Source organism: Nanorana parkeri, unplaced genomic scaffold (assembly GCF_000935625.1).
Source record: "Nanorana parkeri isolate BGI_ZX_2015 unplaced genomic scaffold, ASM93562v1 scaffold126, whole genome shotgun sequence".
Taxonomy (NCBI): domain Eukaryota; kingdom Metazoa; phylum Chordata; class Amphibia; order Anura; family Dicroglossidae; genus Nanorana; species Nanorana parkeri.
In genome coordinates, this window is record NW_017306394.1 from 614,477 (window position 1) to 631,885 (window position 17,409).

The window sequence follows — 17,409 nt, forward strand, 5'->3', positions numbered from 1 at the left end:
GCCCACCCCTACCTTAATCCCTGATAAAGGGTGTTCTTCAGAACCCCCAAAATGCGTTGGATTGCTTTTGCAGGCACTTTAAATCAAATTTATTTTTTATCCATCAGTCTGATGCTCCGTCCTTTATTCTCAGGAGTTTGTAACTCGGCCACCAATTCCTGGAGTGATAAAGGGATGCGATAGGCCAGGAGGCAATTTGATTGGCCGACCCTTTCTTTTCATGTGAAGTGGCCCTCTTCTTCTGTGCACAATCTTTACATTGTGTCTTGTTTTGGACCACAAAAGCCCATCCATGGATCCAAGGTGGGATTGATATGGAAATTAGCTAAATAGATTTTGATTGTCCTCTAAAATGAGACCTGCCTTTAATCTGCTTAATGGCCCTTTGGATGGCGAGCAGTGATAATCTTTAAAGTGGTCGTTCCAGTTTCACCGACTTGAAACTCTAGTTTCCAGGCTCCAGTAATTAATTTGCCCGCAGACCTTGCTCTTTGTACAGTTGTGACCCTCCCTTCCCCAAACCGCCTGCTTTTCCCTTACAACGCAGGCTTTGTTATCGTCGGACGGAGCCCTCGCTCCGGTCTAGGTATCGGGTGGCACTGATCACAGGGTTTAATTTGCTAATAAGCTTTGCTGGGTGTTAATAGTGTAGACGCTTTTTATTTTATTTTTCCTCCCTGTTCCAGAAAGGGCTTAGAGATCTTACTCCTGCAGATCCTTTTCAAGAGCTGTAATTGCCTCTAATTAGGTTTAACACGGGAGGTCTTATCTCCCGCTGTCTGTCTTATTCATGTCCCACTTTTCTGCCTGATCGGCCATCAGAGGAGGGGGGGGAAGCAGGTTCCACGCTGGAGCACTCAGCACTGTGGAGCAGTGTTAGAGTTCTGTGCCTCTGTATGGAGCAGGACTATGGATTGGCCCATATGTAATTAGCATCGTGACCTTGCAGCGTTGAGGGGCCATGAGTTCACTTCCACCCGGGGACACTTGCTGCAAAGTGTATATGTTCTCCCTGTGTTTGTGCAGGTTTTTTTTATTTGCTGGGTGCTCGGTTTCCTCTTATAATCCAAAAACATATTGGTAGGTTCATCACGTTGGCTGGACCAGCAGGAAGCTGATCCGTCGCTGCTCTCTTGCTTGTGATTTGGTGTCTGCAAGATTTTGGACAGCAGGGGAAGGATGCTGATTGGGTAGAGTTGTATCTGTACCTTGGTGGTTCAACCACTGGTGAGGTCATTCCAGCATCTATGTGGCCTTAAGGGCTAGTTTGCACCAGAACTGCATGCATCTGATTTTTTGTGTGTGCTTAAAATGGGACTTCAGGTGCGTTCCAGTGCATTTGCATGTGCTTTTGATGCGTTCAGTTGCAATCCGATGCAGCTAAAATAGGGCAAGCAGTATTTTTTCTGACTGCATCGGAACGGACTGCACTGGTGTGAACAGAGCACCAGAAATCCCATAAGAAAGCATTGTGATGTATTTTGGCTGCAGCAGGAAAAATTAACGGACTCCCCTCCGTTCTGGCAGTCTAAGGATCCGTGAGTCGTCATTTCCAATACAGTATATTAGACATGAGGATGCTAAGGAACTGTTCCCGGTACATAAAACTCTGTCTGAAAAGTGTCACGTGACACCCCTAAATTCACTTATTTTTAAATCATGACTATAAATCAGGGCTGGACAAATTCCAGAAGCCAGGTCGCCAGTGCTGCTTAAAAATTACGGCTGGTGCCTAACTACCGTGTTTCCCCGAAAATAAGACCTAGTTGTGACCATTCCCAGGGCCGGTGGTGGCATAAGGGGAAACTTAAAGAGCCGCGGGAGAGAATCAGCGGTGCCAACGGAGCCAGCGCTAGAGGAAACGAGACGGCAGCGGAGGGAGCAGAGCCGCATAAGCCAATGCTTCCTCTATAGCGCCGGCTCCTGTCACAGATGGAGTGATACCAAACGCACTCCGCCTATGTTATTACATCACTTCCTGCATTCAGTGTCACTCTCCGGTACAGAACATCGGTGAGAAGCTGGTGAAGCAGATCTGTGCTTCATCAACTTCTCTGGGGGTCCCTAGGTGACATTAGGGGTCTTAGAGACCCCTGATGTCTCCATAAAGAGGACCTGTCATGTGAATTGGCTATCACATAGGGGATTTCTTAGTCCCCTGTGTGACAGCAACAAAGTTAAGGGTACAAAAATAAAGAAGCTAAAAAAAATTGTCAGAAATAAAAAATAAAGTAAAATAACACAATTTAAAAAAAAGTCCCCTGCTCCCCCACATGCACACGCAATTATGCGTCGGGTGCGCAATTGTGCGAAAATGACGATTCCGCCTATTGTGCCGCACATGTTACATATCGCCGCGAACGTCTGAATGAGAGCAATAATTTTAGGGCCATTAATCACTGATAGTACTAAACCGATGAGCGGTAATAGCTTTGAAAGCGTCGCCTATTGCTAATTTTGGGTGTGGTCTTTTTTTGCGATTTCGCGGGCACGTGCAATTTTAAAGCTTGACTTGTTTGGTGTCTATTTACCCGACGTGACCCCGTCTTTTTTAGATTTTACTTTTTTTGTTATATAGTAAAAAATAAAAACCGCAGTGGTGATTAAATACCAGCAAAAGAAAGCTATATCTGTCCCCCAAAAATGGTATAAAATTAATTTCAGTACAGCGTTGCATGACGGAATAAATGTCAGTCAAAGTACCGCAGCGCTGAATACTGAAAAATAGCCTGGCCAGGAAGGGGGTGTAAACACGCTGGGCTTCAAGTGGTTAAATCATTTGGGTGCATGTGTGTAGGGGTGCCGGTGTGCCCTACTTGTTCAATACGATGATCACGGCCGATGCTAGATCTGCTTTTATTGCTGTGCAATATTTTACAATATTCTGATTTTAGGCAGTAGATATAATAACCGCAGTGAGTTGGAGCTCAGTGACACCTTGTCAAAACACTGTCCTATTTAATCATTCACAGCATGAGGTGGACGGGCAAGTTTTACCCCTGTAAGCCACACTTAATGCTTTTGTTCCTGGCACACCTACACAGCACTACAGCATTCTGTTCTGCCTGTCTGGGCTTGTACCTCTCCCTGCGCTGTGACATTCCCCCACATCGTTCCCTTCCACCTGTTAACACAACAGGTGTGCGGTTTCAGTTGACGTAGAGCAGGTGCTTTTCTAGGCCTCGTATGTCAGGCGCGAGCATTATACACGGAGCTGTTTTTGCAGCACCGGACGGCCGGGAAGGCTATAGCCCGCGTTGCCCACTGCAGCTAGTCAGGTTCTAAGCTACAGCAGGAAAGGGAGAATTGAAATATGCCTAATGGAGTTGTAAAGTCCCAGCATATGGTATCCTGTTATAACATCAGCACTGTAATAGGAATACATGCTGGAGTTGTTTCTGATAATACAATCAAAGCTTACTGGAAAAAATCAATTTTATGTAGTGAGCGCTGCCTTCCGTCTACCCGTCACTTCCATCAACTTCCTGGATTCCCAGTGTGCTTTACGTCTCTTTTCCTGCTGCTCGATGTGATGCAATCTTGATTTCTCAAGATCACATATCCCATCATGCATTGCTTCCAGCAAGCAATGATGGGGTTACATTGTTCAGACGTTGAGTTGCAGTTCAGATGGCAGGCTCTGTGAGAACGGTGACACCAGGAAGTTCATATTGTGTCATTGTAGTTAATTGCCATAGGCTCCTTCTGCCTTCAATCACAGAGAGAAGGGGAGTGGCCTGTCTGCCTCCATTAGAAAGATGGTGGCACCCGTACAGGGGGCGGGGGGAAGAACGCTGCGGGGACCCACTAGAAAACAAGGAATGAAAAGATTTTAAAGCAAAACAGCAGCCTCAGGCAAAGGTGGGCATCCCTATAGCAAATAGATATGAAAAAAGGAGGGTTTAATATCGCGTGAAGCAAACAGAATCTGGAGCAGTTGCCCATGGCAACCAATCAGCATCTCTCTTCAGTTTGCTCAGGTAAGATTTGAAAACGAAAGAGAGAAGCTGATTGGCTGCAGTGGAAATCTCCAGATTTTGTCTGCTCCGGTTTTGATAAATTCCCCCCAATGTTTATATCGGTGTAGTGCCCCTTTTAGTAGGCGCTCCACTCAGCAGGCTAGTGAAATAAAAATCTGCGTTACTCTGATATCCTTTTTTTTGGTGACTGAGCTTGACTCCAAGCACAGGATTATACTCAGATTAAATCTCTTGTACAATATTTTATATAACCTGTATTGGGAAATATAAGAACAGTGATCAAGGAAGTACACAGATTAAAGAAGTAAATATCTTTTAGGCAGAGGAGTAAGTGAGATTTTAGTTTAATGGGTGGCCAGGACAGGTGCACCCAGCAGAGAGAGGGTTAACCTGTAGTACTTAATGATGATCCACAATAAAATCACTGGGACAGATGCCTCCTGGTCCAAGGGTACACCTTTAATAACCTGTGATTAGTTGTCAGGTGACGGCCCAGCTTGGTTTGAGCTCAAGGCGCTGACCCACCCACTTCTTGCGTGACAGAGATGCCATCGTCTACAGGTAGCCCCAGGTGCCATAACTGGAAAAACAATTCAGGCTTTTAATTACGGCTGTAAATAAGAGTGACATCTGCACCGTGCAATGACTAGCCTAAATATCTTCTACCGTGCACAGCTTAACGTACTGCGGCTTCACGGATGGCACTCACCCCAGGAAACGTACCTCATATTCAAGTGGTGCCCTATTAATTATATTTTGAAGGTAGACATTTTGTATTCTGCTGCATTAACTCACCCCGTCATTACATTGCTTCCTGGTCTGTGTATAGCCCGGGAGACTGACCAGGTGGATTAACCCTAAGGCACTGGTAACAGGTGCCTGAGCCCAGTCCTCTCATACAGGACCCAGAGGCAAAAACGCATACAATACGTTGCCTGAAGTCCCCTCATATTTTTCCGGGGTGTGATATGACGCTGCATGGCCCGTGGGGTTTGTTTTTAAAGAACATTTTTGTTTCTATTAAAAGCTTTTATTTTCAGTAAAAGCTTGTTTTTCTTTGCACAAGTTTCACGTCATCTCACTTTAGGTTCCTTGTGACTTTTCTGCATCTTGTTACATTTGCATAGAAAATTATTAGCTGTCCAACTACTTGGTTTGAAAGCCCAACTTCCTTTTTTCCCCAATATGGAGTAGTTCTTCATTAAGGGCCCATTCACCACTATACGTACGCCTTTCAGCGCGGGTGGTGATGCACACACAAAGGGCCCTTCTGATTTGTCTTTCAAAATACACTAAACTGCAGCACAGGGATGTAAACCAGGTACATAGAAAAGAATGGGATTTCTACCTGAAATGCATTTATATGCAGTAAAACATTTCAATGTATTTAATTGAAGGGTCTCGGTGATGTCACTGGTCTCTAGTGATGGGATAGGCTGTGTTCTCCTGAATATGAAGGGTCTCGGTGATGTCACTGGTCTCTAGTGATGGGATAGGCTGCGTTCTCATGAATATGAAGGGTCTCGGTGATGTCCCTGGTCTCTAGTGATGGGATAGACTGTGTTCTCGTGAATATGAAGGGTCTCGGAGATGTCACTGGTCTCTAGTGATGGGATAGACTGTGTTCTCGTGAATATGAAGGGTCTCGGTGATGTCCCTGGTCTGTAGTGATGGGATAGACTGTGTTCTCGTGAATATGAAGGGTCTCGGTGATGTCCCTGGTCTGTAGTGATGGGATAGACTGTGTTCTCGTGAATATGAAGGGTCTCGGAGATGTCACTGGTCTCTAGTGATGGGATAGACTGTGTTCTCATGAATATGAAGGGTCTCGGTGATGTCCCTGGTCTCTAGTGATGGGATAGGCTGTGTTCTCGTGAATATGAAGGGTCTCGGAGATGTCACTGGTCTCTAGTGATGGGATAGACTTGTGTTCTCATGAATATGAAGGGTCTCGGTTATGTCCCTTATCTCTAGTGATGGGATAGGCTGTGTTCTCGTGAATATGAAGGGTCTCGGAGATGTCACTGGTCTCTAGTGATGGTATAGACTGTGTTCTCATGAATATGAAGGGTCTCGGTGATGTCCCTGGTCTCCAGTGATGGGATAGGCTGTGTTCTCGTCAATATGAAGGGTCTCGGAGATGTCACTGGTCTCTAGTGATGGGATAGGCTGCGTTCTCATGAATATGAAGGGTCTCGGAGATGTCACTGGTCTCTAGTGATGGGATAGACTGTGTTCTCATGAATATGAAGGGTCTCGGTGATGTCACTGGTCTCTATTATATAATATTTCTTTCTCATACATATTTCACATTACCTTTTTCTACAAGGCAGTTGTTATACAGGGTAGACTAGCGCAAACTGTTTTTCCTTGTATATGACTATAATTTATGGAATAATAAACATCATTATAGTGCATGTTTTACATTATTCAACGTTTGTTATGTAAGTGTTACTCTTAAGATGATAATCATGGAGTTATGTGACATTTGTAGGTCATCGAAACATTTGCAACCGGTTAAAATTTTCGCAATTGCAATAAGAACCCATAATTTAGCCTGATACCAGGGCATTCAGTCCTGTTAGGCATGGGTCAGGCGTAACCGGTAATCGTGGACGTTTATGTAGCTTGGGGAGTCTCTTCTATCATCCAGGCTGCTCTGTCAGCCCTATAAAGCAGAATTGAACTGCATCATATGGGGTGTGGTACATCTAATTACTTGGAGATTTGTTTTGTTTACAGTTTGCACATTGTTATTTAACTAAACATCAAAACTGGATCATACTGCAAAACAGTACTTTCTGTAGCTTTCCTTTTCACCAGGTGTAGGATGTTTATCGATTTTGTTCACCAGAGACCAGTGACATCACTGTGACGCTTCATATTCATTAGAATGCAGCCCATCTATTAATTAGAGACCAGTGACATCACCGAGACCCTTCATATTCATGAGAACGCAGCCTATCCCATAACTAGAGACCAGTGACATCACCGAGACCCTTCATATGCATGAGAACGCCGCCTATCCCATCACTAGAGACCAGTGACATCGCCGAGACCTTTTATATTCATGAGAACGCAGCCTATCCCATCACTAGAGACCATTGACATCACCGAGACCCTTCATATTCATGAGAACGCAGCCTATCCCATAACTAGAGACCAGTGACATCACTGAGACCCTTCATATTCATGAGAACGCAGCCTATCCCATCACTAGAGACCAGTGACATCACCGAGACCTTTTATATTCATGAGAACGCAGCCTATCCCATCACTAGAGACCAGTGACATCACCGAGACCCTTCATATTCATGAGAACGCAGCCTATCCCATCACTAGAGACCATTGACATCACCGAGACCCTTCATATTCATGAGAACGCAGCCTATCCCATCACTAGAGACCAGTGACATCACAGAGACCCTTCATATTCATGAGAAAGCAGCCTGTCTGTTCAGTAGGGACCAGTGACATCACGAGACGCTTCATTTATGAGAATGCAGCTTGTCTCTCTGCTCCCCCTGTGAGCTGTTGTTAAATGTACATTTGCTAGGCTTCTGTTTATTATTCAAATAGATTTTTATTTTGAGTAAAGCAGAAAGAGAGTCCTATCCCTGTTCTTTGGTTGTTTTCAATCTATTTTGGCACTTCGATTTGGAATAGAGCAGGTGACTAGCCTCCAGGTTATCGCATCAAATTTATTCTTGGCACAGAACCCAGGAGCTCTGAGTTTTGGTCTGCGCTTCCATAGGCTGGATCGCTCTGCGCTAAATATTTGTCATTTGTTTCTATTCTCTTAGAAATCTCTCTGTTTGCTAATATTAAATAAAATCACCTTCTCCTATAAAAAGATTCCTGAGTCACCCATGAAGGCTTGTGATGAGCTGTGAGGGAAGCTGTGAAGGGCTGTCCATGAATTGTGTGCATTAGTCAAGCCATTTAGTGAATTGTCAGGAAAACTAGAAAGGTGGGCTGGTGATTTATGCCTAATTGCTGTAAGCTGGGGCTAAATATAGTATTTTGTTTACTTGTAATTATCAGGAATTAGGCAGATAGAGCCCTGCCACAATGCTGACCTGATAGCTGGCTGTGCAACACACTTGATGCAAAATATCTGATCATTGTTTGCAATGATTGTGTCATGTTGGAGTCTGGATCTGGTCTCAATCTGTCATCTTGAACATTTGCATCCAACAAAATGTTGTAAAGCAGCAATAATAAAAAGCCAACCTTCAGCTACTTGCACATTGCCTATACCGTCTTTTACAATGCCCTGTGACCCCTGAATCCTGGGGATATTGACATGCAAACCTTAGCCCCTGGTCCCCTTACCCTATTTCTGTGAAAGCGGTTGGTTCATTATCCTGCCTATCATGCTTAAAGGTGAACTCCAGGCGAAGATAAATTCTAAACCAATGAATTCAGTTGAGTTTTATGTACAATTATTTAAGCCTCTGTCAGACCTATGTCTGGTGTTACTACAAGGCACGGTAATGCATCGCGCTGTGTTTGGTGGCTTTTATTTAGAATGGTGTCTGGTGTTCCCACAAGGCACGGTAATGCATCGCGCTGTTTGGTGGCTTTTATTTGGAATGGCATCTGGTGTTCCTACAAGGCACGGTAATGCACAGCACTGTGTTTGGTGGCTTTTATTTAGAATGGTGTCTGGTGTTCCCACAAGGCACGGTAATGCATCGCGCTGTTTGGTGGCTTTTATTTGGCATGGCATCTGGTGTTCCCACAAGGCACAGTAATGCATCGCGCTGTTTGGTGGCTTTTATTTGGAATGGCATCTGGTGTTCCTACAAGGCACGGTAATGCATCGCGCTGTTTGGTGGCTTTTATTTGGAATGGCGTCTGGTCCTACAAGGCACGGTAATGCATCGCGCTGTTTGGTGGCTTTTATTTGGAATGGCATCTGGTGTTCCTACATGGCACGGTAATGCATCGCGCTGTGTTTGGTGGCTTTTATTTGGAATGGCGTCTGGTCCTACAAGGCACGGTAATGCACAACACTGTTTTTAGTGGCTTTTATATAGAATGGCGCCTGGTGTTCCTACAAGGGACGGTAATGCATCACACTGTTTTTGGTGGCTTTTATTTAGAATGGCGTCTGGTGTTCCTACAAGGCACGGTAATGCACAGCAATGTGTTTGGTGGCTTTTTTTTAGAATGGCGTTCCAACAAACAAGCCAATAAACCCATGTTGAAGGCTACCACAATGCACCTGGAGACAGTCAGTGCATGTAGTGCGTGCAAATATACAGACAGGAAACATGCTGACAAAAGGAGAGAGAAGGGGAGAAATGATCGTTCTGCTATGGTTCCTCCATCTTGGAGATCACCTCCCGGACAGGCTGAGAAAGTTACAACACCAGCAGGGGGAGCAATCACCTGAACTAAAATATCTAACTAGGCTTCATCAGAACCTCTGCATATGTGCTGGATGGTTCGGGCAAGCCACTGGAAGAAAACTGGGGTCATATCCCTCTATGTACTCTTGAGGCCCCAGGTGTGACAAAGGACGGGGTCAGGTGGCTGGAATTTTCCAGTCCTCAACATTTCATCTTTCCGACCCTCCTTACATCTCCTGTACTTCCCGTACTGACCGTGCATGATCAATTTACACAAGTCCCCTGAGGAAGCCTCCGGCGAAACGCGTCGGGACAAACCAAGATAAATCACTACCTTGGCTAACTATATTAATGTTTTACTATTATCATGAGGATAATGATGTGATAATTCTGACTGTATTGAGATATACTTGAAATCACATATTGAATATATGCACGTTAATGTTCATGCGGGAAACATAGGATACATGAATAGTCCTGGATTTTAATGTATATTTATAAATTCTGTTTATATAATTTGCAAACAATTTTAGATAACTACTCAGTCTTGGTCATTCACATCTCTCCGCAAACCCTATATATTTTCTTGTGGTAATTGTATATGGTCATTTAGGGGGAGAGATGCAGATAGGGCACTCACTACTTGGTACACTGATCCTTCACTATCCAATCACAGGCTGAAGACAGAGAAGTGACCTAGTTGTATTTCCTAACTGCAGTAGATAAAAGTCAGCTTACCAGCCTGGCTGTCCTGTGTGCTAGAGCGGTGTAAATCTTAGGACTTTATAGGCACAAATAGATACCATTTGCCAGGTGGAAAAGCTCCTTTACTTGTATTGCATCTGTGTGTTTAGTAGGGCTGCAACAACTAATCAATTTAATCGATAATGAGAATCATTGTCAACGATTCTCATTATCAATTGGTTGATTTTGCATCTCTACCCACTGGGAGCCAGTGTTTCATGGGTTCTGTGTACCCTCTGATGCCCACTGCTCTCCTGAGGTGATTGGAGGGGACATAGACCCCTGTAGCCGATGGCCACCGGTGAGGAGAGCTCCAAACCTCAGTCACCACCCCCCTAATTGTAGGCAGAATATATTGCAGTGCACATTCTCTCGGCATGCCCGTGTGCGTTTGCGCAACGGCAGTTGTGCACAATTTATGTTTTATGATTTTTCTTTTGGTATTTTGGGACTTTTCTCAGCTGGGTATTCATGTCTTTAGAATGCAGCAGAGACAGCGTAGGTTTCATTAACACTTGGAAAGTCATCTTGGCAGGTGGCATCAGGCCAGGTTATGCTTAATTGCACGTCTTAAGAGCAAATTAGGTCAACCCTTTGCATTGCCTTCAATTATAAAAGTATGCCGCAACTGTACCGGCTCTGGTATGTAAATAATGAGAGCAGCTATGCGGTAAATGTTACGGGTGGAAATGCTGAATCATTGCATGTCGTGATATGAGGAAATCACACCTTATGTCACAGGCAATGGAAAATCCTGGGGTGTGTGGTTCCCATCTCCAGATGACTTGTAGAGGTGCTCCTCCAGTTTTATATCACTTATTCTGTCTCACTCGTTATTTTTAGCCTTGCCATTCCATTTTCCTTTGGTTCAGTTTTGCTGTACTGTGATACAACACAGAGATGTAATGGAATCCTGCGCAGAGCACCCAGTCGAGCTGGCTCGTATTCTGGGGTACGGAAAGGAAGCTTTCTTTTTAGCAGGATTGGTACCTGTAAGTGCAAAGTGATGCTGTATAATCCCCTTATACAGCATCACTTTGCGCTTACAGGTACCAATCCTGCTAAAAAGAACCTCCAGCCCTCCCGCTGTGTTGAAAATACAAATCCTATCATGCATCTGCCTCTGGAAGTCATGTCTGTGGCTCTTAGAATCTTGCAATGCTTTATGGGATTTATAGTTTCCTCACAGCTGGAGGGACGGAGTTTGCCCACCTTTTACTGTAGAAGAAAAATTTGACTATGTCCAGTCCAGAAGTGGGAAGGAATGTGAAGGTTTAAAATCCCTATAAATGCTAAGAATAGCAATACAGACCCCGACAAAAGCATGCAATGCGACAGATGAGAGTGTAATTTGTTACTGTCGGGCCTTAGAAGCACTATAGTGAGTGCTAGTGAGAAACGGAAGCCTTGGTGACCGCCAAAAGAGGTTTTCCAACATCGTGGAAAGTCTCATTTGTGACCATTTGGCCTTTTTTTTTTTATTGAATCCAATTTTATTTGGAAATGATAATAAATTCAAGTGTACAGAATAAAGAAAACGGATGGGGGTGCAGAGCACAAAAAGTTTCTCACAATTTGTGATATGATTGCTCCATGGGCCAGCGCTAGTACAGGACAGTGTCAGGTCTCTTTGTAACTGTACCAGGTATCCGGAGTCTCCCTTTCCATTGTGAATGCTTTGTAAACTTTGTATTAAAGGATGCTACACATATAACAAAAGGTCGGCCTAAAAATGTTTTCCCAGGTTTATTTGGTATATTGGTCCCTTGTATGCATGGATGTGTTGACTTGGGGTGGCCAAATGAAAAGGGTTCAGGCAAAGGGGGTGTAAAAAGGGGGGAATGTTCACCTTTTGTTATTTTTTTGTAGCAAAAGAGGAATTATTTTTCGTTTGGCGCGTCTGATCCAGGCAGGACCTAGATGCGTAGGGATTTGATCCAGAATGGACTGATTGCTCACGCTCTGTACCTCTTTGTAAAGGATCTGACAGTCTAAAACAGGGGTAGGCAACCTTAGCACGCGAGCTGTTTTGGAACTTGTAGTTTGGATTTGTAGTTTCAGCACAGCTGGAGTGCCAGGGTTGCCTTCCCCTGGACTAAGGCTAGTGCAAGTGTTGGATAATTGTGTCACTCCATTAGTGACTTTTATCTTTTAGGAATTACATTGGAGAGACCAACTGGAGTTGTCTGCTTTGCCTTCACCAAGGCCAAGCAAGTCTTACCTTTGCTGTGCCATTCTCCTTTGTAGTAGCCACAGTATGGGATTGTTGCTGGAAATTCAGAGGACTCACTGACCTAGGGAAATGTGTAATTCAGTCTAGGGGTATACGCCCAGAGCTGATATATCAGTTTTGCATCATTTTGCTCTAAGTGTATTATCTGATATTTGTAAATGGGCTTTTTTCTTTGTATGAACTTCTTCAATACAAAAAAAAAAAGTAAGACAGGGTCTACAAAACAATCATTGGTCTACTGTAATGAGTTTAGATATCTAAAAAATACCTTTTTGTTGTTTATAGGCTCAACTCTTCAAGCATGGGAAGCGCGAGGACTGTTTGCCATATGGTAAGAATCATTGAAATTACCCTTTTTATTTCCTGTAACCCCCAGACTGTATTTCTTTTATATCTGTAGTGCCCCTGGATTCATTCACAACTCTCCCAAATTGTGTAGAAACAACATTTGTAATACAATTGTGCACATCCAGCTTTTTACCCCCTCCAGGCGTAGCCATAGATCTCCCTCCGATCTCCACACTCTCCCTCCTATTGTGCCACCTTCCCTCTCTGGTTCCTGATTCTCCCTCCACGCTGTCCAGTATTCCCGCACTTTAGCCAATGTTTTCATCCCTCCTACGATGGAAAGTGAACAGTGATTTCCCATGATCTGTCTGATTTATGACTCCCATTAAATAAAAATCAAAACCTGAATGAAATGGGTGGAAGATAACCACTGAAATAAGTGTATGCAGGTTTGCTGGATGTGTGAATTGACTCAGAGATGTTTCTACTTTCTAAATTAATGTTAAAAATGTTCTGTATTATAATGCATGTTTCATATTAAAATAAATGGTCTTAAACCAAGCAGGTATTGATCCTGTCTTTCCTCTCTGTAGCCTCCACTGTCCTCACTGCCACTGATAACTGCAAGCTGTCTGACAGCAACAACAATCTCCTTCACAAGCTGGGAGTCAAGCTTGTCCAACGTCTAGGACTCACATTCCTTAAAACCAGAGTTGCTAAGTGGAGGTATGTAATCATATGTGTGTTATTTTCAATCAGATTATTTATAATTAAAAGTTTTCCATTTTGTTAAAAACGGTTTGTTTCTCTTAACCTTCTACTCAACCCCTAAACATATGACATCTCTACCCATTGATCCAGAATTGGCCTCTCAGTGCTCTGTACTTTGGTGCTAACATAAGGGATAATTCTCTTTTTAGGAGATTTATTGCATGGTGGGACTCAAACCATGTTATCCCAAGGGGAGTGGGAGAGATTTGAGGGGAGGCTACTCTGGGATTTTATGAGAGGCGTCTCTGTGTAAGGCCTCATGCACATGGGGCGTTTATGTGCGCCTGTGGATCGGGATAGATGCTTGTCCTTGGAAGCAGGTCAAGCATTTATTCCGACCCACAGGTATTTGTTCCGAATATGATGACATGCGGACAGATGCGGCCGCTGTCAGCCTGTCATTACCTCGATTGGGTTAAGTGGCTGAAGGAATCCCAAGATGCACATAAAAGCCCCGTGTGCATATGGCCTAATTAGGTTTAGGGGGCTAAATTTGGATTTTCTATCCAATAGACCAGTAATCATTAAAATATGGGGGGAGTAGGATTCTAATTTTTTCATACTTCATCCAAAATAAAAAAAAAAAAAAAAAAAAAAGGTTTGGGCTTTAGATACACTTTGGTTTAGATCTGCCTTTGTACATTTCTTTATGTTGTCTAACAAATTTGGAAGAGGATTCGTAAAAAGAAGTCAGCAGAACTCCCAGTGAGAGGGAGGTGTCACCACCGTGTAATGCGCTCATAGAGATGACAATGTAAATGAAGTGACTTGGTTAAACAAGCTTGACAACTTCACAATCAATGCTGCATATACCGGCCCTCTGGCATCACAAAGAAGATGACACTTTCCCATCCAGCAGGTGTGGAGGGAGCCCACCAGTGCTATAAGGTTCCCGCATGGCCTGCATTCTTCAGCCCATTACTATGCAGAAAAGAGCGGCCACCGGCTATACAATCTGGCCCCTCTCTGCCGCCTCCCGCAGTTTCAGTCTGACAACTCGGGCTCATAGATCTCCCATGCTGATAGCCCTCTCATCTCTCCCTCCATCTTTCCGCCTCTATTGTATTCTTTTTCATGTTCACAGAAATCCTTTTGATTCATCTTACACCTTGCTGAAATTTGGGGTTTGCTCTGAATGTTTCACCTAATAAATAATTATAGTCTGTCTGTTTGGTAGGGCTGTGGCTGTCTGGGATTGAAGGCGTACATCGTAGGAGGGTGTTTCCAGGTCCACATACCAGGGTAGAATTGGCTTCAGGGCCAATAACGATTAGAATTTTCATAGCCTGGCCACTTCAGCTACTGCACGTGTATACCCCTCATGGATCAGAATCATTTTTACATTTCTACTATGGACCTGTTTATTCACAGGTACCTTGGTTATTGCTTAAAGGGTTATTAAACCTTTATTTGTTTTTGCATATATCTACTGCTAGCGAGCAGTAGATAAATGCAAAACGATAAAAAAAAAAAAACTTTTTTAAAGGGTTAATATATATCTGTGTCTCCGCCGCACGCTCCCGTCCGAACATCTGAAAATTTCTCGGGAGGCCGCAAGGGATCTTGGGGCGGGCGCATGCACAGTTCAGATGTTGGGCCAGGAGACGTGGGAGCATGAAGCCGGCTTCCCGAGCAATCAGAAAGCCGGGCGCCGCGTCACTACACGGTGCCTGGCTTCCTGATTGACCAGCTTCCTGACCAATCAGGAAGCCGGGCAGCCGCGTCATTACAGGCTGCCCAGCTTCCTGGCCCGGGAAGCCAGCTCCATGCTCTCTCGTCACAAGTGTAATGACGAGCTGCCCGGCTTCCTGATACTGGAAGTATCGGTCTAGGCATCGGAGCATTTGGGCGAGTATGAGTACTCGCCCAAATACTCGGCATCGACATCGGTGCATCCCTAATAATTTGTCCTGTTTATAATGACACTAAGGGCCTGTGCACACCATATGCAGTGCGTTCCGGCCACATTCTTGCAGCATTTTGACCGCACCGGACCTATCGCATTGCGGCCGGAGGGCGTGGCTACGGCACCATGAAAAACTGAGCCGGCCACAATGCAATGCAGTGCGTTACGGCCAGAGCGTGGCCGGAACGCACTGCATATGGTGTTACAGGCCCTAAGGGGCATATTTATAAAGCAGTGAATCTGCCTTTTAGCAAACATTCTCTGTAGGAGAAACTTCCAGTTACATGTTTTTTTCAAATCCTGATTCTTCAAGGCTTCCCCTATAGAAGAAGGCATATCTTCCAAATCCTGCTTAGTGGAGAGCTGCGGTAAAAGGTCTCCCAGCCCTCCCTCAGCGTGCATGTCCAGGGAGGCATGCGGAGGGAGGTATGGTAGACTAGGCAGTGAGTCCACACCGGCAAGCTCAGGTAACGGGACTGGAGAGTCAGGAGGGCTGGAGTTGCAGGGTGCCGCAAAGTCAGCTGCCAAGGATGGTTGCAATCGTCCCTGCCTCTTGCTGGGAGTTGGACCTGCTGTAGTGGAGTTGGTGCTTTATTGGGAGCAGAAAGAGCACTCGTTTCTGGCACTGGGCAAGAGTACACAGCAGCTGAGTGGTGCTCCCTGTGAGTCCCGTGAGTATGTTTCCTCTTGGGCATGAGTTTTCTATGTAGGCAGAGTTGTCTGAAGTCGGCCTGATCCAAGTTGCGTCCTCATACCTCCAAAGTTGTTGTTTTTTTGATAGTGATTGATTCTCCACCAATCAACTCTTATGGTGAGTACAAAATCACACTATTTTCTCTTTTATTTATTGAAGAACACAGCTCTGCTTTAGATCATTTCCACTAGGTACAGGGCCAACTGCAGTGGTGATAATGTAAAGCAGAGCCGTGTCCTCCATTGAGTGCAGAGAATAGGAGTTTACAGTGAGTACAAAAAGATCCTGTTTTTTAACACTTAGAAGAAATAATAATATTAGGTTAATAATAAACTGTTGCATTATCATGGCTCTGACGTGATCTTTATTTGCTGCCTTGCCGGTGTCATACAGATATCAGCGGGGATCTAGATGTTTGGCTGCCAACCTGCTCCAGAATTCCGAAGATACCCAAGAAGCAATGGAAACCTCCTCCCCTGACAATGAGGACCATGAGGAGTACGATATCCCTGAAGAGATAGAGAATGTTATAGGTAAGTCTTTGTATTTCTGTCCATCCAGTCCTGTGATTCAAAAAGCTGTGCCAGACAGTTCAGTTAGGCTGATGCCCTGACTTTTCTGCAGTTAAAGCAGAACAAACCCTTCAATACTCACCTCCCTCCCAGCAATGCAACGTCCGCAAGGTCTATCACCAGTGCCGATGTCTTCTTCCCAATCTCTTGCGGATTCAGCATCTTGGGCCATGTTGATTAGCTGGGATGATGTAACTCCCGTGCACATGCATGAGTGAATGTTCATTAATTTCTGCACTGATTCATGCCAAGAGTGTACACTGAGCTGTGCATGAGGAGGAAGGTAAGACATCCTTCTTGCAGAAGAGACACACTGGGGGGGATTTATCAAAGCTGGGGTAGACAAAATCTAGAGCAGCTGTGCACAGCAACCAATCAGCTTCTCTCTATCATTTCCAAATCTTAACTGAACAAACTGAAGAGAGAAGCTGATTGGTTGCCATGGGCAACTGCTTTAGTTTCTGTCTGCTCCAGTTTTGATAAATTCCCCCCATTATGCCTTATTAAAGGCTTCTTACCTTACCGCTCACAAGTTTTTCAATTTAGAGCTAATTTCCGGTTTAAGAAATAATGTTAGGTCACCTTCTTTTCCCCGGCCTATGATGAGCCCCAATAGCTCCTTTCCCTGTCGCTCTGCTCTCTTTTCCTTTCAACATGTTCCATGTTAGCACATTTGCACAAAGCACACCTGATTGGTTCATAGTATTTCCCCTTCCTTTTCCCTGTCTGAGTTGTGTAAGACGACAAAATGCTGATACCAATTTAGATTCAGGTACTTAACCCTTTGACTGACTGCCAAGGACCTATACTTCATTGCATTCACAGAGTTAAAATATACAGTCGACCCCCCCCCCCCATATTCCG

General features: G+C 44.4%; 1 protein-coding gene across 1 annotated transcript in view; it reads left to right on the top strand.

Annotated features, from left to right (window-relative positions):
- The window catches only part of TBCD (tubulin folding cofactor D), a 171,932-nt gene that overhangs the window by 16,119 nt on the left and 138,404 nt on the right, over nucleotides 1-17,409 (top strand). The window contains exons 8-10 of the mRNA XM_018553643.1: nucleotides 12,600-12,645; nucleotides 13,196-13,328; nucleotides 16,367-16,506. Of these exons, the coding sequence (XP_018409145.1) occupies nucleotides 12,600-12,645; nucleotides 13,196-13,328; nucleotides 16,367-16,506 (319 nt within the window). The remainder of the gene's footprint in view (nucleotides 1-12,599; nucleotides 12,646-13,195; nucleotides 13,329-16,366; nucleotides 16,507-17,409) is intronic.